We start from the raw sequence: 25030 nt of genomic DNA, 5'->3' as shown, positions 1-25030 counted from the left end.
AGCATTAACCTGGGGAACAACAAATAGCAAAGGCAGCCAAAACAGCTATCAGAGAGGCTGACTGGAAAAAGAGGATAGTGTCACATAACTCGCCCTCCCAGACATGTCACCACTGTTCGTAGCAACTGAAATGCTCCAAACACCAGCAAAATCTCTCCTGCTCTCCATTAGCTGTCAGGAGGTTAATGAACAGACCCTTTACAGCGCTGCTTCTGCCTGCAAACACACGTCTGTTCAGAGTGCATGACATACAGTGGCTGTAAAGGATGTAAGTGTGGTTGTAATATTTAAGGGTATTTAAATATTTTTAGATAACTCCTAAATGGAAACCAACACATGGCATCAGAATGGTCTGGTGTTAATGCAGCGCTGAGAAGTCAGCCCTTACACAGTCCCCATTGTTTACAGAAAGGGCTGAAGCAGGTATAAAATAAACCAGCTTGAAGTCTTTCCATCTTTCGTCTAGTCATCAACAAGTAGGAGTTTTTCACCATGAGACTTAATCTCTAATTCCCTCCAGCTGCTAGAAAGATGGCATTTTCTATTTACTGTGACATTATAGTCAAGGTGTACATTCATACATAACATTACCCTTACAGAGACATGATGGAAGATCTAGTTAGACAAGCAGTTAGTAACAAAATGTACTGCAAATTTGGCTAAACTCTAACTCATTACATTCAACTTTTGATAGTAAGTTCACTTAACTCAAATCCAGCATCAGTTCCTAAGGAATTTTAAATTGGTTGTGGTGAAAAAATTTGAAACAGATTTAAGGCATCTTAAATGTTACAGCCATGCACGCATGCAGATTCATTGAAAAAGCCAATGGAGAATTTTAGAGGAAACTTGGACTGAAGCCATTAATCAGTGTAAGTGGAACAGCTCCACTTACATTTGTAGATATTTAACAAGATGAGAATCTGGACCTAATATTAATATGTTGACTTGTGTTTGCATTAATCAAGAGAGATTAAAGTTTTGTATGCACAAAATAAATAATTTGATGTTACTGAACATTTTATCCAGGAAAGCTACTTCCAATATCACCTACCATTAAAGCAAAATCCTATGTTACTATTAATACTAGGAATGCATACAACATATTAGCACATAAATAAAGACTGACTTCTTAAAGGAACTGCATCAGCAACTGGAGACAGTAATACAAACCATCATTCTGGATGTGCACGTTCTCTGTGTAGCAGTCAGATTGGAAATTTGTGACGCACAGTAAGACAAAGCCACGAAAAGCATGAAATAGCTACAGAAAACTGAGGATGCTGTATTTAAAGGTCAGCTTTCCCTTGCAACCCTTCTTATAAATTCATACGTTAACTGTTTCTGCTCAGTAGCAACATAACTGAACTTGGCCAAAATTGCTACTTCAGTCTCTAGGTAAGCCCTCGAGAAAGAAAACTTCAAGAAAGGCTCACCTTTAAAACTGAAACAGAAATCCTGCAGGGATGGGCTGACCTAGCAACAAGATTGTTTCAAAAACCTAGTTAAGTTAGCAAAGCAGAGTTAACTGTAATTATAGCGTACATCCCACTAGAGGTAGCTCTTCCTCACCAGCAGGGAACAAGCATCAACCCTGTACTGCTATATCACACTGTGTCCCCTCTACACTGCAGGGGATTGACCTCACAGGCCAGAGGGATCTAGGGGATTCCTTCTGACATCCTAGAATTGCTGGGGACTGCTAATCTGCCCAGTACTCCCATACGTATGATAGTATGAATCCATACTATCTTCTGCACCACTAAACCGTGCTCACCGAATGGATTGTCTCTAGTCACCATCAGGAATTTCTTCCCTCCAGAGCTCCGACCTACGTCAGCAGCCAAGAGAGCCCTCAGGTGTGGGTGCGGCTCTTCTTTTTTGAACTGCTAACTGCTTTCGATCAAACTGAGCAAGCTCTTTCTCTGAAAATCACGTCCTTACTAGCTGTCGCCTCTCAGCTCTCAGCGTTACCTGCTGCACCCATGACATGATCCTTCCCCTACCCCCAGCAGCCCGTAGAAACTGCACAGAGCTCTGCCCTCACTACCGCCTCTCTTCCCTCTTTGCACACAGCAGATAGATAACCTCAGATCATCTGCTTTTTTCCAGGTCTATCCTTTCCCATTGAAATGTAAAGCTCTGGCGTGTCCAACGTGTTTTTGTAGACATCTCGTCAGCTCAAACCCAACAGCTCAAGAATCTGCCCTTCATATTTATCACTGTGGACAATGCCACCAGGTCTCACAGGTCTAAATCCTGGATGCCTTGGTCTACTCAAAGCTTTATGGTTTCATGTCCAGGCTCTTTCAGTCCTCTGAATTCTGTATTATGTAGAAATAGAAATAGAAATGATCTATCTACGAACACAGCTTAAACTTATCTAAGCTCCCCTAACCTGCTGCAACACCCTTTGCATAGGCCTTAATAAATGCCAGCTTGTATACGATTGCTGCAAAGCCTGTTTGACTTCAGTTACTTCTGTGTCATATACCTCTTAGCACCCTTTCACTGGTGCCAGGCAGGGAAAGAAACAACAAAGAAACATCTGATTTAGTAAAGGGCAACCAAAGCTTCTTACATTGGTTTATACCACTTGGCTTTACTACTCACTCATTTGAAATTTTACAGGCGTCAGAGGATTGATGAATTTCCTTTCTGACCCCCAAAACTGGAAACGCCACCAGCAGTATCCAATTAATCCTTGAGATCTCTTTACCCTGAGGCCTACAAGACATGCAGCAAGAGGCAAGATAGTTGACACACTGAAATCACAGCCTAAACCCTCCATTGTCCCAGTCCCCATCTCCTCCTTTATACCTAGAAAAAGACTCTGTGGGCATGTTCTGCACTTGTGTAGCACACTGGCATCAGCCCTGTGGCTCTGCCCCAGACTTCCTCCAATCCCCCCCACCTGCCCTGCTTCATTACAGACTGTTGTCTTACGAAAACCAGCCTCTGCCATCTTCCCTTGCACCTCCTCTTCTCCCCGACTCCTTCACCACTGCCTCTTCACCTAGAAGCATCACACCACTGGGGCAAAGGCACATTTGCCATGCGTTTACTGGGCTTCCCCTCGCCAGGCTCTCATCACTCCCAAAGCTGCAGCTTATGGCAGCATGAGAAAACACTATGCAGCTCTTTTCTGAATGGTCTCAAAACCAGAGCAGCAGCGTGACCATTAGTCCAGCTCTTTTTGTTTAGAAACAAAAGCCTGTATTTGTCAGCCCTTCCACAGCACTTGATGCACGACTCCATCCTTCTCGGATTCTGGCTTTTTTAAAAATGAAAGATACGCTTGTTCTATTTGTTAACAGTAGGCTTAGATAACTAGCAAATTGTTTTGAATCATTAAAATTTAAGGCCTTGAACCGACAGGCAGAAGTGAAAATGCAAAGTCATCTGGCACGAGTCCTAGGTTCCAGAGCAACAGAATTGGATCATCCAGCTCATCTGACTACATTTCACAGTCACACATAATGACTTCCCATTTTAAGAAGGGGACTCCATGGTATTCATACACAGATGAGCATGTGCCGTACGCCTTTCTTTTATGGTTTATGTATTTACTTCCAAGGCACCGAATACACAAGGAGGAAATGCTACTTCAGTCTTGGATAGTTTATAGTATTTAAGTTAAATGGGAAGTGTCACCAACCTCAAGAACTGTATGGTCAAAGATACGCCAGAGAAAGACATTGGCCTAAACGTAAAACTCAGTTTTTCCTTTGCTGTCTAGTTATCAAGTTCCTTTTCGATGGCAAGTTCACAAGGTTGGATCTAAGATGGTATGAGACTGTGTAACTGAAGAAAGGTCCTCTGAAAGCAGATTAGAACAGATACATTAGAATAGATACAATATCCTATGGTTCAAAATGCTCCTTTCTGAACTTCATTAGTGAAAGTGCATTGAGGGCTACACCACCGTGCTTCAACCTGGATGCCCTGTCTTCATTTCCACCCAGCTGCAAGGAGAAAAGGACAGGCAAAAGCCCATCAAGTTTGGCACTCAAAAACAGAGTAGCAGAGCTTCAGCTAGGCTAATCCAAGTTTCTGGAAGGTACTAGGCACAGGTACTGTGTGATTAATATTCAGCATGAGACAGACAAAACTAGCAGTGCATGCACCAGGGACTCAAACTAGAGTCCCCTATATGTTTTCTGCTAAGTATTGCTGAGCTCCTGAAAGCTGAAGATGATGGAAGCAGGTTCACCTGCCTTGCTTGTCCCTTAGTCTGATGGCACGCTGGGTGGGACAGCAAGCTTCCGAGGAAGCAGAGCACTAGGAAGCCAAGAGGTCAACTGCCCCTTATTCTGTACTGCTGCAGTTCGTTCCACTTGACAAACCTTTGAGCTCTGTATACATTACAGGCTATACGCTTACTCCTCCTGAAAGCCAAGAGTACCTTATACCTGAGCAGGATACATCTGACAACTCAACACCAGAAACCGCCAAAGCCCGTGTTAACCGGTACTGATGAGGCACTGAAATCCAAGCCTTATCTGAGCAGAAATCTGTGCAGAGAAGGATTCCTCCCTCCAGGCTAAAGACGTGTGTGCCCAACATCAGTGCTCTGCAACAAGTAACTGAAATGGGAACTGCAGAATTAGTGCCTCTCTATCTCACGGCTGTACTCTGAGAGTAACACATCCCACAGGGCAGTCAAAGATGAAAAGAGGACCAGATCTGACACTGGCTGTTTGGTAGCCTGTGGCACAACACTCCACCAAGCCCTGCAATACAGAAAGCATGATCTTTCTGGACAGTGACAGCTTAGGAAATAGGATGTCCAGTAGCATTATGATGCAGAGCCCTGATCCTCCATCTCAGCACAACACATTGTTTCCAGTCTTGTGTTCTACACTTGCAGAAGTAGCTATAAAGGTTATCATCAAAGCAAATAATTTATGCACATCAAAACACTTACACTTCATAGATGGGTGCTGTTTTCTTACATCACTGACCATAAACAGGTTGAGCAATTTTAAATCAATACTAGCTACTACGAATGGAGAAGAAAAATAACCTGCACGCATGCAGTCCGAACTCTAAAAATCTCCTATTTGACACACTGAACTCTTCTGAAGTCATGACCATTTATTCAAGTGCCTGCATTTGCTCCTCTCATGATTATCTACACAAACTGAATGCATATTTTCCAAAACAACTCCGTCTTACCAGAATTTGTGAAGATCTACCTTCAGATAAATATTGAGAATGACATGAACCATCTTCACTACATTTCAGTTCCCGATGCACATGCATAGCCTTTCACTGATAAATGCACATACAGTGCTAGCACTACAAATATTAAAGTGAATTCCTAATATTCTCATAACATGATTTTTTTTACCTTTTATTGGGAGGCCAGGGAAATAAGCTTTGAAGACATCAGTCTGTTTAAGTTAATTTGTTAGAAATCAGCTAACTGTTCAACCAGAATGTATGCATGGGTATAGAAGAAGAAGTGTTTGAGTAATCTGTTTGCATAAGCACATAAGACATTGGAATCACAAAACTGTCTTTTAAAGGTGCATTAGCATCACACTCTCCTGAAGGTGAAAGGAAAAATCAGACTGAAGCACAAAATAGCCCATTATATAACATCCCCAGCTTCAACTGTGCTAAGATACAGCAAATACACAGCAAATAAGTTAAAAGAGTGTTTAAACAACTTCTTCATAAGCTCAAATATGCTTTTATCATCCAAAGAAAATATAGCCGCCAAGGGTGGTGTGACCCAAAAGGCATTTTGAAGGACTTAATCTACAGAAAGCTTGCCAAGATCTGGATAAAGATGGCTGGCAGAAGATGAGAACCACTTTAGTGGCATTTAGAAAACAACAGTTTTCTAATTTAACTGCATCTTCAGTCCTTATTTCCTCTGGGCAAACACTATTAAAGTGACTGCAAGCGTTCTGACTTCTACCATACCTAATAGTGTCCAAACAGTAACTTTAAGTACAATAGCACAAAGCTGTTAAGCTGCACAGGTCTGAATTACAGCCTTAAGAAAATTCACTGGCATGCAGTACTCAACAAAGAAGGAAGCACTGAAGTGTCTTCTCTCACTTGAGATGAAAACATTTCTCATTAAAATATAAGATCATGGTGAAGTGTCTGCTTCTTCAGTTCCAAATTCCTATTTGCCACCGGGAAGAGCCTAAGCAAAGGCACCAGCCCCCAAACAGGCTAATGACAGCAATGACGTATTTCCAGAAGCAAGGGTATTCACCTCCCTCTGGATATGTCCCTATTCCTCTCTGAGTCAATGGGAGATGTTTCGTTGGTGTTCAGGGTAGAAACGTGAGCTATAAATGACTCATCATTCTGGCTGAGATACTATCCCGCCTCCAGACCTGAAAGTGAATCTCAAACCACACATGACCTTTTCTACCCCACCTGTTACTTACTTTCTGTTTTGATACAGCTTAAAAACTGTATTTCTCCAGTTTCAATTAGTAAGACTAATGTGACTGAAGCAGCTCTAACACTACACTCTCAAAGAATGGTTTATAAATGGATCTGCATTCAGGTTTCCTTGCTCTGACAGCCCTTAATCCCTCTGGGTGGGGCTTTATAGCTGAAACATGAGGAGTCCTCAGTCAACTAAGAAGTTGCACAAACAGTGAGTAACAAAACCAGACAACAGTCATGATTATAATCATACCAACAACATAATGAAGAACCTCAGCGGGTTTTTTGGTGTATTTACAGTCAAGCAATTCAAAGAACAACCCACAGGTCCATGGTAAATCTTACTTCTATTACAAAAAGTGAGTATTTTCAACAAGAAAAGTTTCACTTCATGCGTACAAAGACTTCAGACCCACTCTTTGTACGCAATCTTTGAGCAGGTCCTGCAGCACTTGCCCTGCACTTTTACAGAGATCTGAGCCAGACAACTGACCTCTCCTGGCTGTGCCATGTGTGAAGACATCTTCTTTCTGCTGTCAGTCAGATGAAACATTTTTCTGCGTTTCACACTGGTACGAATCCCCTTCTTCTGAAGAACCATCTGCTCCCTTTACCTCTACTTTGCTTACCTTTATCTTCCTCCTTGATTCTCCCCAATTAATAATAGACTAGAAAATAGAGTAATTAAAAAAAATCCCTAGAAGTCTCTTGATCACAGGCCCCTCTATCCTAGCAATCCAGATTTCAGGGCTAGAGAGAGGTCATCATTCAATGTCCAACTGCTCCTCAACTTGCTTGGTTGCTATCATGTCTGGTGGCTACCAAAAGCCAGTAAGCTGATGCTCACTGTTCTCCTGCATGTGTTTGTATAAATTTCTCTGTGCACTACGGATTAAAAAGGCTTCTCAGTGCAGTCTCTTCCTCCACTAGACTGCAAGGACTGCCCACTCACAATGGCCATAAGCTTGTTTCTATTCCGGTTAAGGATCAAGCTAAGTTTTATCAAAATAGGTTGCCAGGTGGAGCACTCATCTTTAGAGACAAAAAGCAAACTATCTGCAGAGGGAGCAACTACATGACTCTTCCATCCTACGTCACTACTGCCTGTCTCTCTTTACCACTCATCTTCAGAAACCAATACCTCTGTTCTAACACTTCAGATATACACAAGAAACCTCTCGAGGGAAGTAAGCCTGAATGGAAAACCCCAGAAGAAAACAGAGACTACAAAGAGTTGTTGTCCAGACAACGACCAGACTAAGTTTCATCAATGACAAACCTGAAGATGAGTCTTGTCAGAGGATTCAACCATATAATCATTTTGTCAGCTTTTTCACTGACAAAGAGGAGGAAATCTTAGCGTTAAACTAAGAATATAGGCAGGACATACCATAGGCTCTTCTTTCCATTTATCTATCTGCAGATAGTTTGTTTCTCGAATTGTGCATTTGAGTACACAACTCATTTTGCTTTCTGCTAAGGGTTATCCAGTGTGAAGAGTTATTGCAGTATCACTGGAAATTTCAAAAATCCTGTTCTCCAAGGAGAGAGGCCCTGGGCACCCTCTGGGAGTGAACAGACCACTAAAGAGGCAGGGAACCCAGAAAGTTGCAGTACACTTCTCCTCTCCACTCCAAAACAAGTTCCCAAACTGATAAATTCAAGTGTTGGGAGAGATCTCCCAGAGCAGAAAGGACAGCAGGTAAAGGTGCCTAAGCTTCAGGGATTGCCCAAAACTGAAACATGTATTTTACTGATCGAAAAACCAAAAATCCCAGCACAAACTTGTACTCTGAAATAGGAGGGAAATGGGAGGGTTTCAGTTTTTCTGTAACGCAACCTGGTTTTGATAATCCTTCAGAGCAACCAGATGCCTAGAACAAAAGCAAGGTAAGCTGCTGCAAGTTGGCTTCTTCACCAAGAGCTACACGGTCCTAGTTCCACTCTATATCATGATAAGCACTGTCCTGGGACGCAAACCTTTGACAGCACTTCTGACTGAGCAGAGGGAGCATGCCATAACGAAATCCATCCATTTCAATCAGGAATTGGGGCCTACAACTTCAATCCCCCAAAACCGTAATCTAATGCCTCCTTAAGCACTTCTTACGGAGCCTTGTAGCACGCCAAGATGCTCAGTGAGTCAGAGTCTTAGAAAGAACCTGAGATGCTTTGCAAATAAATGCACTGCTGCTCAGAAAGCAGAAAAAAAGCCTCAAGGGTCATCTTAGGAAAAATTGGGCCTAACAATCTCTGCTGTCCCTCTACATGCAACCCTGCCCTTGCACTGCGGAGTCAAATCTTCTCTCACCTGAGCTTCGGAAGGCTCCCTTGTCTCATTAACATCACTGTGCTCCCACAAAGGCTCTGCTCTGCCCATTTTAAAAATGGTTATCTAGCGAAAATCTGCAGAGCAATGAGGTTGTACATACCTTGCAGCGCACAGCCTGCACCAGGAGACAACCCAAGCCCTGTTTTCCTGCAGAAGCGATCAGCCCCCATGGCAAGCCACCCAGCAGTGCAGCCGGCAGCTGCTGGCCCTGGATGCAAACAACAGCCAAACACCTTCAGATGTTCCCACTGGTGGGAGCCAAAGGTCAGTGTTAATAGTTGTAACACTGCTCCTTCCCTGGAAACTTGTTAAGCATGGAAATTGATGAACAACCAGTAGAAGGATATTAATTAATACTGGCCTCCAAACAGCATCTGCAGCTCCCAGTGCCCAGCTCAGTGGAAGGGTAGGTGACTAAGCATGGATGTAGGAGGTTAAGACGAGGCACCCAGCCTCTGCTAAAAGCTCTGACTCAGTTGTTCAGACATGCTTCTTGCAGCCAGTCTGCAGGGTATTTACAAGGAAACATCACATACCATTAAGCTGTCATGGAGGAACTGTGGGAAGAAGAGCAGTCCCAATTCCTGAGACAGCACCAGTCAGCAAATTAACATGGGTTGCATCACAAAAGTATGACTACTTAAGCTATTAGTCATGGCTGGCAAACTAGGAGACTTACAGCTATCAGCAGGTGACTATGGCATAAAATCCAACATAAAGAAATTGGGTAACAAGAATTCATTCCCTCAAGGGAAAGGGGCAGCAACGTATCCAGGTTTGCAGGTGGAGTTTCCACCCGCGCAAGCCACCTGCATTGCAAGATGTCCCAGCAGCTTCGACTGGGCTCTGTAGAAGGTCTGGCTGAAGTGAAGTGGAGCGCTAACTGAGCAAGGAAGAGTCCAGGCTAGAAACCAACAAGTCTGGCTTTAATATTCATGAAACACAAGACCGTTGGGTCAAGGTTATGAGTGGAGCTAACTGGAGAAGGCAGTAGTAAATCCTTACAGTTAGTGATCTGAGTCAGCAAATGAATCAGAGACAGCCCCGAATAGTCTTTCAGAGGAGATAGCACCAGCTGACTGGATAATAAAAGCTGAGGTATGGGATAAACCAGCAAAACCCAGAACTACAGGTGCTGCAGGTCCCAGACCTGCGCTCCCTCTAACACCAGGTTCTCCTCTGCTCCCAGGTGCCAGGGGGGTTATTTGCTGGGGCAAGCAAAAAAAGGGCTGGGGAAGGCAGCACACAACACCCCACATTTGCAGAGCTCCAACAGTGCTTCTTACTTTGGCATCAGCACTGCCCAAGCAGGGCGACGCTGCCTCTCGAGCTGAGTCAGCTCCAGGCACTGGCATGGCATTTACTCAGTTTGTAACTCCTGCTGAAGCTCGGCTAACCGCTTCGAGCGAGCTCAGGTATCTTAGTACCTACTGCACTTTTTACCCATAAAATAAGTCTCCTACTGTGCATTCCGTATGATGATGCTTTAACCGGAGCAGTGAAAGCCAGCTCACGGTTTGCAAGGGAACAGTCTGTGGAAGCTCAGAAGAGCACAGTGAAGACAGGGTTAAACCTGTTGGTACCAGTGATTAATTTAATCTCTCCCAAAATGCCCATCTGCCACGAGTTCCTCTCCATGTAAAACTGCCCAAATGTAATACAATAAAAATACGAAATGTTTTTACTATCTTGTTTTCCTCAAGTAAGCTTTTGATACAAGCACAAGTTGTTGTCTTGTATCCTGATTTTAAAATAGTTCCTGGCTAAAGCCAGCTGAGGTACTCAGCTCCAGGGCAACACAGCAACATTAACATTACTCTTGTGTCAGACAACTGGTGATATTTGTTATTATAGCACGACAGACCCTTTATTTAAAAGCAGAAAATACCTTCTCTAGTACTACCCTCTTTGGAAGTAAGGGAAAGAAAACATTCTCTCTAAAAATAGAGAGTTAAGTCAAAGCCAAGGACTACAGCAGAGAAGAGGAGCAAGAAAAGTGAGGCAAAGGCAGGCTTCTATGTGGGGACAATTTTTGCAGGAGCAGGAGATCTGTACATACTTTATGCAGCCACAGGGGAATGTTTTCTAAGTTGTTCTGGGATGGTTGCTTCTGCTGCACAGCTGCCCAGCAGTAGGAGTCCACGTAAGCAGCTTGTCGCCAGGAGAAGGAGCTGGGTGCAAAACAGCTTATCTGAGCACCTGGGAAAACAAAGCAAAAGTTATCACGTCCTCAGCAGATTAAAAAAAAAAAGAAATCAAGTTTAGGAAGAAAAGCTCACACCTGGGATTTTGTGGTATCCAAAGCTATTAGGTCAAGCGATCAAATGAAATACAGCAGCTCTGCAGGGAGGAGAGTCACTGAATTCCCACTGCACTCAAAGGGTTAAACTCCCACAGGGACTCTCTGATGTCTCCTCAGGGTTGAGACAGTATATTAGAAGCACTTGTCTTTTAGGCTTATTTTCTTAAGTTTTGGGGGGAACTTGACCTCCAAGACCTGTCTCTCTTGCTTGCACTTCACTCAGGTTGGCCAAAGGGGAACCAGCAATATAAAGTGTGATCAGATAAGGCTGGTTTCCTGGGGAAACAGCTACCATCACATACCATCATGCCGCTGTGTTTCCCAAATGCACAACCTACGGCTTACACATTTATTGAAACAAGACCTCAAACACCATTCCTGCAGCCCAGCAATCCTTGCAGTGATGCAAGGGCAAGTTTGGCCCAGGGTGCTGCCACTTCTTCTGCCTCTGAGACTGCGCATGAGTTTTGAGGGGTTCAAGTTACACATGTGAAAACAAGGAATTCCTCACGTAACTTCTGGCAGAGCAATCGCGGCCTCCAGACACCTCCAAAGGGTGCCAGACCCCTCCTCACCAGCACAGTGACGTTGTGCCCAGGATCAGGCGTACCACCGTCATCCCCGCTCACTCCCAGCACCTCTCCAGCTGCTTGGGAGCTTCAAATTAAGATCAGGGCACTAACTGACAGCAAGAGCAGCTATTTAGCCAGCCTCAGCCTTAGGGTCAAATTCTGCTCTGACCAGTTACAGGCACCAGTTGAGTCTTACTGCAGGATACCTCAAGGAAGAGTGGTTATTGGATGTGGAGTATCAGTGGCTCCTTGGATGAGAGCTAGTAAAACAGGATGAGGGGTTTTGATTTTCTTTCTGAAGCTCTTATAGCAAAAGCAAAAAAACCCCACACGTTTCCAGCAGGCTTTCCTAAATGTTGAAACAGGACAGCTGTTTCACGAAAGAATTACACAAAGTGGAGACGGCTCTTCCATGAACATCCCTCTTCCAAGAGCAACCTCCAATGCTTCCTCCAACACAACACCAATATCAAAAGAGCAAGAGGGGGGAAACACTGCTACTTTTTTTTTCTTAATATATTCATCAAAATTAGCGCTAATGGCATTGCTGTGTGCTTTACAGGGAAAGAGTATTTTGTATAAGATTGTATCATTCGCACCTTTTTGCTGGTTTAGCTTTTAGAGAATAAGAACTTCTTTTGTAACAGGAGCCAACCGCATTTGCCTTGTAACTTGTATAGCCTTTTTACAACGTAGCACAGTCAAGGAGCATTATGAATAAAAGCCTTTCCTTATGAGTCACTACTATAATTATTTCTAAGGCTGTAGAATCATAAGGACATGGTTTGACCTGTCACAAGCCTCCCTTATGGAAAACAAATTACTGTTTATCAGACCAGAGCTCATGTGATTTAGTAAAGTTGGCACCAGACAAGCACTTGCACTCTCCCAAAGCTTTGGGAGTTTCTGCTTTCCAGAGAATTTCCATTAGCTGTGGAAGCTCAAGAAATAATACACTGCAGGGAAAAAAAAAAGAAAAAAAAAGAAAAGAAATGTGCAAGCAATTGGAGTGTCTGTTCTCCACTGGATAGGGACCATTTATGCTCTGCTCTCATCACTTAACGAACCTCCTGCTGCTGGCTGTGCCCGGTGTGAAGCAGCAAACAAGTGACCCTTTCAAAGGGCAAGCAATAGGAGTGTTCAGAAAGATGCTTTGTCCTATTCATGTCTGTGTATCTGCAACAAGAAACACATTCCATGTGTTCATTCTTGTTAACGGGTGGGAAACCACGATGGAGTGTTTAAATTGGTGAGGAAAAAGGCAGCCAGCCTCCTTCTCCAAAATTAGTTATGAAAAAAGCAGGCAGCCTCCTTCTCCAGAGAGTTCTGTGCACAACTTCATACCAGAATAGCTACAGCAATGCCAGTGGTGCAGCAGAGCAGTGAACCCGGCTCTTCTGATCCCCAGGGTTTCAGCAGGGACGTTGGAAACCTTTGGCAACTTGACTTGGGAGCCAAGCAGATAGTTGGGGACACTCCGGTTATTGCACTGGGTTTTAATTAACTTATTGCAGTCTTGGTTGTAAACACTTCTTAATGTAAAATACAACTTTGCACTAACAGTAGTAATATTGACTTAAATGGAGAGGACGTTTTTGTGCATGATCTACACAGAACAGATTATTAAATGCCTCTGAAAATGCTCACATTTTTCCATCTTTTTTTCCTTCCTTCTCCCCTCCAAAGGAGTAATAGCAATAAATCTATACAGATAACTTACTTTATATTGGGCTATTCTGGAGGAAGTGAAAAAGAAAATCTGTAGTTCTTATTAGAGGAGAAATTAGGCAAAAGGCCAAATGTCTCTCACAGAACCGCTGTGCACACACACATGCACAGGGCTAGTTTATGAAAGCCTAATAGTCCTCTGCTATCAAAGGAACAACCTCCTGGCTTGGTGACATGAAGTCATTCCCCGTCATTTGCTCCCACAAGTAACAGAAGGGGAAAAAGAAAAGCAGCAGCCAAGCCCATAACAACAACAGGGAGATAAATACACAGCGAGAAGGATGAGGAATAATAAATGACTGCATTCCTTAAGCAGTTGCCACAACAGTCTTTGGCCAAGTTATCATTACACTTGGCAACACGCTTTTTTTGTAATCATTCCCTGGTACTAAATCAACTTTGGAGAGGGAGCGATGGGGATTTGACGTACACTTTTGCAAACACATGAGGATAAAAAAATGCCACTTACTATGGTTGCCCTAAAGAGAGAGCACCCAAAAGAGCTGCAGAAACTTAAGGCAACAACAGGTGTGCAGCCATGTATGATAAAATGTCCCTTTTACAAGTGTGCTAAGATTATCAGATGGAGCTGGTCGCTGACAGCAGGAATTACTTGCAGGCATGCAGCTGAGTGCAGAGTACAAGCCTGAGTCACGGCAGCCAGCGAGGGGCAAGGCCGAGCTGTCACCCCACCCAGCTGCGGCATGTCTTCATGTGTGCTCTGCCAACAAGCCCCCAGCTATCTCCTCCGTGTCTGTGCCGGGACCTTTTCTTCTGCAACTAGCTCCTCTGTAGCTCCTATACAGCACTGTAAAAACCAGCATGGGGCTGCCTACAGGTGGGGGTCCTGTCCCCTGGTAACACCTTTTCATCCGCTTTGCCTAAGTCTTGCAAGCTCATTTGGATAGGATCTGTCATCAGGTGTCTAAAAGAAGATGTCCCAATCCCAGCTGGGACTTCTCAGAGTTGAGATGCAAGCAGTGGGCCTACTCTGGCTCCTTTTGCCCAAATGGAGGTGGAAATTTTGCTGTCGATGCTAAATGAGCAGGATGCAAGTCACTTCTGTGATTCCCACCCTACTGCCCCTGTAGATGCTTTCCAAAAAAAGAAACCTACTTACAACAAGAAACTCTCAGAATCCCAAGGAAAATCTCAGACCTGAAGGAGAGTCCCTGTTCAGTATCCAACCGCTTTGCTGGCATGCAAGGCAGGACGAGCAGAGGGCTCAGCATCCTCTGGCTGCATCCCTTACCAGAGAGAGCCCAAAGCCAGCAAGCTGGACTGGTTTCCTCCCCAGTGGCTCAACACCCCTCTTCTGACTTAAACATCTAATTAAGAAACAACAACTAACAGAGAGTACTTCCAAGAATCAATGTTAATCATATGCTGAACTATTTTTCCTGAACCAGGATCAGGTGGTTGTAGCTGACAGGATTAAACCTTCAGTAAGTAATTATTTGGTTTCTAATACACTGCAACCACTGGAAAAAGATTTGCATAAGCTTGGATGAAAACGTAGCCATTAAGTACTACTATCATTTTCCACATGGCAAAATGAACTAGCCATGATACCCAAACACCTGATTTTATCTAGCAAGAACTATCCAAGTTAGCAGCCACTAAAGAAAAACCCACAAACAAGAAAATCAAGGCACACATATACAATGTACAGACTGCCAGGCACCATCCAATGCACATCCTCCACCCCAACATTAAAAAAGATTTTAAAATATGAAAAAAGATGTCCCAATGCATGCCAAAGAAGAAGCAACTGTATGTGTGGGTGTACACACCGGCATTAAAAGCAGACCAGAAGGAATGATTTTATTAGATTTATAGATGTTTCTCATGGACCAAAGTGGCAGGCTGGGTGAAACAGAATAAACACTATGTTTAAGAAGGAAGTATGCAGACACATAAATGGGTGCACTGGAGAAAAGAACCTGTTCCCTGAGGTTTACTTTGGCAATGGAGTCGTAGCAGAACGTAAAGCTCAGGTGATGCAATGTTTAAGTGGAGTGGGTCAGAGGAGCCAGCAAGTATCTTTCCCTCTCCACGGGGCTGCCAGTTATCCCTCAGAGAAGTCCCAAAATCATGCAGTGGGAAAAGAGCTGGGTGTTTATCAAGCATTGCCTTCAAAGCAATAGGGTTTTTGATTCATGGGAAAAAAAACTGTGAATGAAATTCCCACCAGTGAGATTTAAGGAAAACAAAAAAAGTTTCCCTTCACCTGAAGGAGAAACATCTCAAAACAGTGGCGATGACCATCCGGCTCCACTGCCAACATTGGTGGTACCCCAAATCTCAGGCAACACCAGAGGGCCATGATGCTTTTTAAATTGTGGCACCAAAAGCAGCTTGCCATCATTTCTGTAGGAAATGTAAACCTGGCTCTGTAGAAGTTAAAGAGAAAAAAATCTCCTCACCAACAGCTGAAGATGCTCACCCAAAGACAATTTAGACTTGACATTAAAGTAAATGTTTTTACAAGTTTGTCCTGGCTCCCCAGGCAGGCCTCTTCCTGACGCTGGTAACTTCTGCTCTTTACTGAGCACTCCTTATACGCCAAAGAGCAGCACAGCGTATGCTGCTGTTCTCTGGGGTCTGCACCTCTAACGAAAGATGCTTTGGAGTTCACAGTTTGTCTGGCTGCTCCAGACTGATGCTACTCGTACACTTGTTGACTCAGTTCTGTCATTAATGCCCCACAAGGTGTGCAAACATCAACTATTAGCATACAGCCTGCTTCAGCAGCGCTTGGAGATGTTTTTCAAGCTCTCAGCCAGCAGCTGCCATAGTAATAGTCTTTGGCCTAATTACACCCAACTCAACTTTAGCCCCTAGGAAGTCACAAGATAGGATTACTGCCCAAAAGCCTCCCCAGCAACTTGTGAACGTGAAGGGAGAGGGACATCAGCAGGGAGGGCCAGCGAGGGTGTAGCAGGAGAGGAAAGGAGCCTAATTCAAGACTATATTTTTTGTACATCTGTTGTGATTTAGTCTCACAATTGTTTTTTTTTTCCTTTCTATACATTTGATTCTCATGACTGTTTGAGAAACATGATTAACCTGTATAGAGAGATACAGGCTCAGCTGGACATGCAATAAGGGATGTTGCAGATGGGCACTGCTGCCCCCGTGGCACCCACAGAAGCTGTTGGGATGCGGCACCCAGAGTTCCCCACTAACACCCTTCACCCTGTGTTTTCTGCTGGCCAAAGCACCTCAAATCCCACAGGCAGCCAAATGGGGGGATGGGAACTAAAACAAACAAACTGGGGAAAAAAACCTTCCCAGAAATTAGGTGGAAATTGAGCAGGGCAAGCAAGGATTGTCACCACTGGGAAAGCCCGAAGTGGTCAATGGGGACATTAACCCAGTGGTGCGTAGAGCATAGGGCAAGGGTCCACCTTCCCACCTTTGAGTGCCCTCCAGCATGATAAGATGCATCAGAGAGCATCAGAGGGAAATAAGACTTTTTTAGTGCAGCAAATCTTCATTTTGATGGATTCATGCAGATGCTGTGGGTTGGTCCACGGCCAGGCGCTTCCTAATGCAGTATCCTGCCACAACTGACAAGCCAGTAGTGCTACCCAGGCCTTCATGCTCATTATACCCAAGTTTCTTAGGTGTCTTTACTCAACACATAATGGTTTCTGTGTCCTGGGAAGGTTTCCAAGGTGTTTTCTTATATTATAAAACAAACAGAGATGCTAAAACAAGAGGATTAATTTATACCAGCTATGCATGAGCCATGCACAACCAACGCCCGCACTGAACATGTAGTAAGGACTGCTGGTGGCCACCATGAGATTCCCTTCTTCTCCCCGCTCCAGCTCTCTCCCTCCCTCCTTGTCTCCCCTCGCAGCCACCACCTCCCACATGAAGCCGCAGTGAACGCAGCCGGCACACACTGCCCGCTCCACAGCGGTGCCCAAAAGCTGCTGTATACAGAAGGTCAAACAACATCATTTGGTGACAAGCAGCCGCTGGGCTTAAGCACGTATGAGCAATTCTCAATTGCCTTCCTACGGAAAAAGATGCAAATATTTGATGTCTAGTGGACAGCTCTCACATCTGCTTTTCTTTCGGCTGCAACCCAAGCCAGCTACTGACATTTTTCCCAGAACTAACTTGGAAATGAGCCCCTGCCAAAATTAAGCAGCTTGTTTCGATTTCCTCTCTGCTCAACTGACTGTACCTGCTTAGGGCTGCAGTACTCTGCTACAAGCAGTGCCTTGGTAATAAATATCTATGTTTTCAGCGAAGTTGTTCACAGTAAGAAAGCATATCTCACAATATACATACACACAGTTTAACAACTGGAATCTCAGTCCTGGCTCAAAGCTATTCTTATTAAAAACATGGTCATGAAAAAATGACACAGGTAAAATTCTATTAATTTGTGGCTCATACATTGCTGAGGGTGCCCCTATCTTTTTTTTTCTTCCCTTTATAAGAGGGATAGGTGATTTAGCTATATTTATATGGTTTCTGTTACCATACTACCTGACCACCTGTAGTATATTTACCCTAAGAACTGCCAAATTATATAAGGAAATAATATCAGGCCATAACATAAGAAATATAAGCATACACAACACAATCCTCACAATCCTATTGTTATTTCCACTTTCAAGTTCCCAGTATAAAATTATATAAAATTCCATAAAATTATATAAAATTTCATAAAATTATATAAAATTGTATAAGACAAGGTCTAGCTGTAAAGAGATAACAGGTGCAGGATTTCAAGCAGCAAAGCTTCCCAGGGCTGGCAGAGAACAGCTCAATCACCACTAAGCACTACCAGAACCAGCTTAAAATCACCACAAACTTGCAGCTGACCACGGGTTTCTAAAATACAACCAAGAATAAACTTAGATTAGTTCTCCTCCTGCCCCTGAAGGATGCCAACATGCGGTGCACGCACTAACCCCAGGAGTTTCGGCAGTGTTCACTGGCTGAGCGCGGCAGCTGGGTTTTCCATGCCTCCGGCAGAGAAATTCTCCGTAATACCCAACTGGAATCTCATTTATTTCCTGAAAATTCTATCAAAACTAAAAGTTACTTGGCAGCTTCAGAAAACCTCTGCGGCCTTCGTAACATTTTAATCATTTTGCACGCACGTAGGAGGAAAATTGCAGTTATCTGACACCGCACTGCAACGAAACAGGAAAGCAGAGAGGGAAGGAAAGGTGACAGCTCGAGGTGCCAAGAGAATTTTAGGTGGGAAGAATGCAATTATCCCAACAGAAATAGGAGCTGAGCATTCATTTTTGGAAAGGGTGTTCAATTTTTGTACCCAGAGGCAGAGATATTTCCATGCTGCGACTCATATACCACTTTCACAACCACTTCTGATTCCGAGTTGCTCTTCTTCAGACCTAAAATGGACCCTACCATTTTCTCTCGGTTTAGCACTCCTGAGCTTTTTCAAAGCACAATTACATCAGGAAGCGTTTGAAACCAATCCTTGCTTTCTATTTTACCGCTGGCTGAACACTAGTGCTTATAGAACTGGGCATATCCAGCCCCCAAGACCTTCTCTATCCCCCAAAAAGCCTTAATGGAAACAGCTTCGGGATCTCCCGTAAGCAGCCAGCCTGCTAAGCTGTAAGGACTGTGCGGGAAATAGGCGACAGCCGTAACAGCAGCATGGCTGATATAGTATCGCTTTCTGTGTGGAAACCACGTGGTGTAGTTTCACTCATGCAGGGGGCCTGGCGTATTTCTTATACTTATTTTCATATTTATTTTTCAAATAGAAGAGGTTGGTTTTAAACCCCATGTTTTCTTCTAACAGGTTCTCAGGATTATAAGCAAAACAAAGCACCTGCAAGATGTAGCATGCATTTTAATTCTTGCTTTATGAATCTACTGCAGTCACAGATTCAATTTGAGTTCGTTTAATACTGAAATATGTTCTATATAGCGTGCACTGAGCCCAAATGTTTGATTAGGGAAGATGAGAATTTAACTCATCTGAAAGAAAGGCACACTTTACCAAACTCTGCAATTCAACTGCATGTTGGAGCTTTACATAAGGAAGGAAAATGAAAGAAATACTTCTGTAGAGCTCATAAAAGAGACCTTGATACACAGGCACTGTTTCAAACTGGATCCAGCGCTTTTAGAGGAGAAGCAGAAGGAAGAAGAACTAAGGGGCCCATATATGAGCTAGTATACGGAAATGCAAGCCCTCTTTTTCATTGCTTTAAGAGGAAGAAATGCGCACATATCAGTAGCAGATCTAAACTAAAAGCAGCAGGTTAGATTACAGAAATACTGCTGTATCCATCCAGTTTCTGACCACAGCTGCCACAGGGCTCAGATCTGGTCTTGGCATTCCCAGCCTGGTTGCCCTTGACTCCTCTGCGTGGTTATTGCAGGCCACAGTGCCTTGGGTCAAAACCACATCTATTGCAATAAGCGTGTAGGTAGATGCAAATACAGCAGTCTGAGGCATGTTATCTCTTAAGCAGTCTGGTATCTGATTAATGCTATTTGTGATGTTTTTGCATAGATTCACCACTAATTCACAGTCCCATTCCAGCTTCCACTCTCTTGGCATTCGCTTGACTCAAACCTATAGATGATATATCTCAGGTATACAACACTGCCAATAAACAGGTACATGCAGTAAATCAACCTATTTCTGAAAGGGTGGAAGTCCTATGATTCACCCCTGTCTCAAGATGGACAGTACTGCTTATTCACCTTTGAAATCTTCATTCATATAGTGCTATTTAAATGCAGAGCAATTTTTATAAGCAAATAGATTTTATAAGTGAGCCCCCAAGTTACAAGTCCTTTTCATTTGGGTTTAAAAGTCTCCTCATCATTTCAGACTCTGAAAAGGGCTGGCTACTAGGCTGCTGCACAAGCACTTGTGTAACTTGGGGATGGGGGAAAAAAAGATAGCAAAATAATTAGGAAACTTGACCCTTCTCCTGTAAAGCATAGCTTCATCTACCGAGTCACACCAGCAGTTGAACTGGAACAGTTGCAGAAGTGCAGCAGAGCAGGGGAAAGCTTTGGAGAGCGCTTCCACTGCCCATCCTGCCTCACATTCGAGGAGCAGGTGACCAGCTTCAGTATACAACTGAGCCACCCACAGTCCAACGCAGAGGTCTGAGATCCCTTTTCCTTGGCACCTATCCCTGACAGCTGCTGAATGACAGCACGATCCTATTGTAAAATACTCCAAGCGCCAGGGACTGCAGCACATGGGCAGTTTTCAGGCACAGCTCGGCAGGTCGCTCACGCACAAGGCTGAGCAGCGTTGGGAAACAAAGAGCGGCATGGCTCCATCGCTCTCCTTAAATCACACCCACTGGAGAAGATGCAGCAGCTGAGCTGACAGGGCTCTTGTTCAGGAGGTGTTAGAGAATGACAGCGGTTAGGGAATGCCCCAAGGAGGAGGAGGGCATGGGGAAGAGCGGGAAAGGCCAGCCGGGATGCCCAGCATACCTGGGTAAGATTGCACGGAGGCACCGCCTGCTGCTAGGGATGCTCTCCAGGAAAGCTGATCTCCCTCTTGTGCACTCCCCACGGCCCAAAGGCGCCTTTTGCCCTACCCCCGAGTGGAAACCCCTCCCGGCAGCTCGCAGCTGAGCCCCCACGGAGCGCTGCCCCCCCCCCCCCCGCGTCCCCCGCCCCGGAGCTCCGCACCGCTCCGCCGCCCCCCGCCCCACCGAGCCCTTTGTCCACCGCGGGAGGCGCCAGGGGCCGGGGGGGGGGGCCTGTCGGGGAGGCCGGTTACCGATGGAGACCTCCTGGGCGAAGGCGAGGGAGATGAGGAGCAGCGGCAGCCCCACGGCGATGCAGGTGACGATCTTGTCCAGCGCCAGCTCCAGCCGCAGCCCCTTGTAGCGCGTCTCCGGCGGCTCCTTCAGCAAGAAGTCGGAGAAGACGTACTCGGTGGCGATGTGCGCGATGGCCATGGCGGGCCCGGCACAGCTCGGCTCGGTACGGCTCGGCACGGCCCGGCCCGGCCATGCACGGCACGGCACGGCACGGCCCGCCTCGGCTCGGCTCCGCCCGGCGCGGCTCGGCAGCGCCCCCGCAGCCCGGCCCGGCCCGGCCCGGCGCGGCTCCGCCCGGCGGGGCGGGCGGCTGGGCCCGGGTGCGGGCTGGGCCTCCGCGGCTAGGACGGGGGCGGGGGGGGGGGCGGCAGGAGGCGGGGTCGTGCAGCCCCCCCCTGCTCCGAGCAGGGGGCTCTGAGCCGTTCCAGGCGCCTTGGGGTGTCCCCAAGGACGGAGACTTCTTGTATTGCAGTTTGCGCCCATCGCCTCTGGTCCTCTCGCTGGGCACTTCTGCACTACAGGCTCCTTCTGCACTATGCTCCCATCAGTTGCTTACACACGCTGTTAAGATCCCCCTGAGCCATCTCTTCTCCAGGTTGAACAGTCCCAGCTCCCTCAGCACACACCTGACACTGACAGATGCTCCAAGCCCTTAATCTACCTAGCACCATGTGCTGTGGCATTTTCCCCACCCAAAGTGTTTGGTCACCACCGCCACATCTCAAGTCACTTTTTGTGGGAGTCAGTGGGGTGCCTTCACCTTTAATAACCCTTAATTCATTTTCTCCCCTTATATTTTTCCAGTTGCTTTCTGAACCTCTGTAAGCTCGGAGCATCCTCAGCCCCCTCAAACCAGGAGTAAAGAGCCACCTCCTTGTGCTGTGCTTTGCATGTAGCGCTCCCCTAGCTCATACTACTTCTGCCAAAAGGGACAACTGTTCCCTCCTTCACTCAACTTTCCCTTTATAAAACCACTATCGTATCTGCTTTCAATTGTCCTTTCTATTTTTCCAAGCCGTAATCCAAGGAAATCATTCCTCATATGGAAACTGTTCTGCAACACTGATTCCCTTTCTTCTTCTTTCTGAGCTGTTCTTGTGCTGCTGGGTCCTCTCCTGGACGGGGCTGGGGGATGTGACTCATGCTGCATTCAAGGTGCAGGTGCCCCAGACATTTATGTAATGGCACTAAGTTGTTTTCTGGTTTGCTCTGTTCTTAATTCCTACTGATTCCTCATATTCCGTTGCCTTTCTGCCCACTAAAAAGCACTGGAGCAAACGTTGTCATTAAACTATTACAAATAAGATCCCATTTCTGAGATGCTTAGACAGTATGATGCACATAGGGCTAGGATTGCTTTTTTACACAAGTACTACTGTAAATGTATCAGTACTAAATTTTAGCTTTTTATTACTCATTTTTCATGCTATACATAGTTATGATTGTCACTCAACTTGGTCACCCTTTTCCACACCACTTACAGAAAATAGTTAAGAGCAAGGGTCCTTGCAGCACCCCATGAGTGACTTTCAACATGAAATCTGGCCACTTTTTCCTGTCTTTTAACCAGTTATTTAACCTCCATGGACCCTTCCTCTCATCCCATGGTGATTTCATTTCCTTAAGAAGCTTTAACTAAGGACCTTCTCAAATGTCTTATGGAAATGTAAGCAGGCTATATTCATCCAGGTCTCTTATCTATATGTTGACTCCTTCAAAACCTCGCTAAGGCACAATTTTTTTTAAGAAGAAAAAAAAGTATCGATTCTTCCATGATCTGTTTTGTTCCTTTGGCCGCTTTTCTGGCCTTTTTTAGAATGGTTTCAGCCAGCTTGCGTTGTGTGGGTGTCAGAGCTGCTTATTCCTCTGGAAAGTTTTTAAAGCTTGATCTCGCATTTGTCACCTTCCTCGCTTTTGGTGCTAGGACAGTTTCCAACGGCTACCCAAGTTCGTAATCCAGGTTTTTTATGCTCGAGGGCCTGTAGCACTCTGTGGGGAACACGCCTGCCCTGGTGACTTGTTCCTTTCGTTCTTTTGTTCATTTTGTTGCTTTACTCTGTTCCCGCCAGTGCTTCAGCCCAACACAGATGCTGTCCTTCAACACAGGTGTCGGGGCACGGCTGGCCACGAGGCTGCCTGCGCCAGGCAGGCAATGGTAAACTCAACGCTTTATGCTTTCGGTGATGCTTCACGCTCTCGGTGGCAGGCTGTGTCGCCTGGGCGAGCAGCGGTGATGTCCTGAGGCCGTGAGGACCTTTGGAGGTTTCGTTCTTGTTTCACAGCTGCCATCCAGCTGAGAAGCGTGCCAGATGAAATGAACTGTGCCAGAAGGTTCATACAAATAACCACATTTTTATTGTCATTATAATCACTTTGGCTGGCTAGTTTCTATGGTTAAAAGATATTTATGATTCTATTTCTAAAAAGTCAGACGCATTAGCTACTCTAAAAGGAAAATACCAAATAATTTCCTTTATTAACAGTGTATATTTAAGTGAAAGGCTTTAATTTTGTATGTATACAGAGAGCAAATGTTCTGCGCAGACGGACAGCGTTTTTGCACAGAACAGGAGACCTCAATTTTAATGTTTACAAAACAGAAAGATGAAAGGGCTTACAGTATCTGTTTTTGTCAGCTCAAAGGGAAGATTTAGAGAAGGAGTCTGGAAGTGTTTATTGCTATGGTGTAACTCCTATTTGGGCTCAGTCCTGCAGTTCTACCTCACGTGTGAGCTCTTAAATGACTGGGGAAAACAAAGAATCAAGAAATAACTGAGAAACATCCAAGAAACTTCAACGTATTGGTTAACTGGACATCAATCCAGGACACCATTAAGCTACAATAGGAGTGATGGGCAGTAAAGTTTCCTACATTTGAACATACTTCAAAATCCAGAAGTGGAAAAAATTAAATAAAAAAAACTCCAGCAACTTGAACTTACATTCAAAATAAAATTTGGATAAACAGTTTCACAGACATGTTTGTTCTGGAGTTCCTCTGCAAGAGCTGTAGCTGACGTGAGCAGGCAAGGATGAGCACTATCTAACTAAAAATGAGCTATAAACATTCAAGTATCACTAAACATGGCCTGGTTCTGCCTGTCTTCCTCGCAGAGCGAAAAGATCAGCCTCCTGATGGCTTCATTACAGGTAGGGAGTGAGGTGCTACTCGGTGCAAAGAAGAGGTACAGAATCAGGACCACAACGAGCAGCAATTACAAAGTCAACTAACTTTCTCAGAGGTTGCTCAGGGCTAGATTTTTAAAGGGATTAACAAAAGCTGTTAGAAACTAACAGCAGGGACACTGCTGAACTCCATCGGGTGCTAAAATATATTGGTAGGTCCCTAAATGCCTTTAAAAATCTGTCCCCAGTGCACAGTTTCCTCATTTAACAGGGCAAAAAAAAGGAGAATTGCTTAAATGTCGGTGAATTCATTGAGCCAGACTTTGGGAAACCGCAGGGACTTCCAGATTAGCACCTGCTCCTTCAGAAGCCGGCATGCTTAAAACAGTCCCTGGTGGTATTTATTCCCTAGCATAAACCCCGTGTTTCTGCACAGAGCGCATGGATGCCATGCTGCCCGCTCCTTACTCCCGTGGAAATCCTGTGCAGCCGTTGTGGATGCCAAGAGGTGTGCTGCTCTGCTCAGCTGCCAAATTTGGTCTCGCGTAAAGCTCAACTGAACTCCAGAGGAGCGGAAATGGTGATGAGTGGTACGTGGCTCTCGGAGCCGAACCCTACAGCCCATGTTCACTCTTGTGAGAGCTGGCTACGGGGTAGGACTGTCAGCATATGTCTTGCTCCAGTTTTATTAGCAGCATGTCATGAAATCCGGTGCGGCTCTGTGAATGATGCTAAAAGCGGGGAT

The 25030-nt window shown here is 45.0% G+C and overlaps 1 protein-coding gene across 1 annotated transcript in view; it reads right to left on the bottom strand.

Moving 5' to 3' along the window:
- Positions 1–21297, bottom strand: part of PANX1 (pannexin 1) — a 28039-nt gene extending 6742 nt beyond the window's left edge. Inside the window, exons 1-2 of the mRNA XM_050892574.1 lie at positions 21117–21297; positions 10809–10948 (exon numbers count right to left, since the gene is read on the bottom strand). Coding sequence (XP_050748531.1) covers positions 10809–10948; positions 21117–21297 — 321 coding nt within the window. The remainder of the gene's footprint in view (positions 1–10808; positions 10949–21116) is intronic.
- Between the last annotated feature and the right edge of the window lie 3733 nt (positions 21298–25030).

Source organism: Gymnogyps californianus, chromosome 1 (genome assembly GCF_018139145.2).
Source record: "Gymnogyps californianus isolate 813 chromosome 1, ASM1813914v2, whole genome shotgun sequence".
Taxonomy (NCBI): domain Eukaryota; kingdom Metazoa; phylum Chordata; class Aves; order Accipitriformes; family Cathartidae; genus Gymnogyps; species Gymnogyps californianus.
The sequence above is the reverse complement of the archived record's forward strand: the minus strand, read 5'-3'. Positions and strand labels throughout refer to the sequence as shown.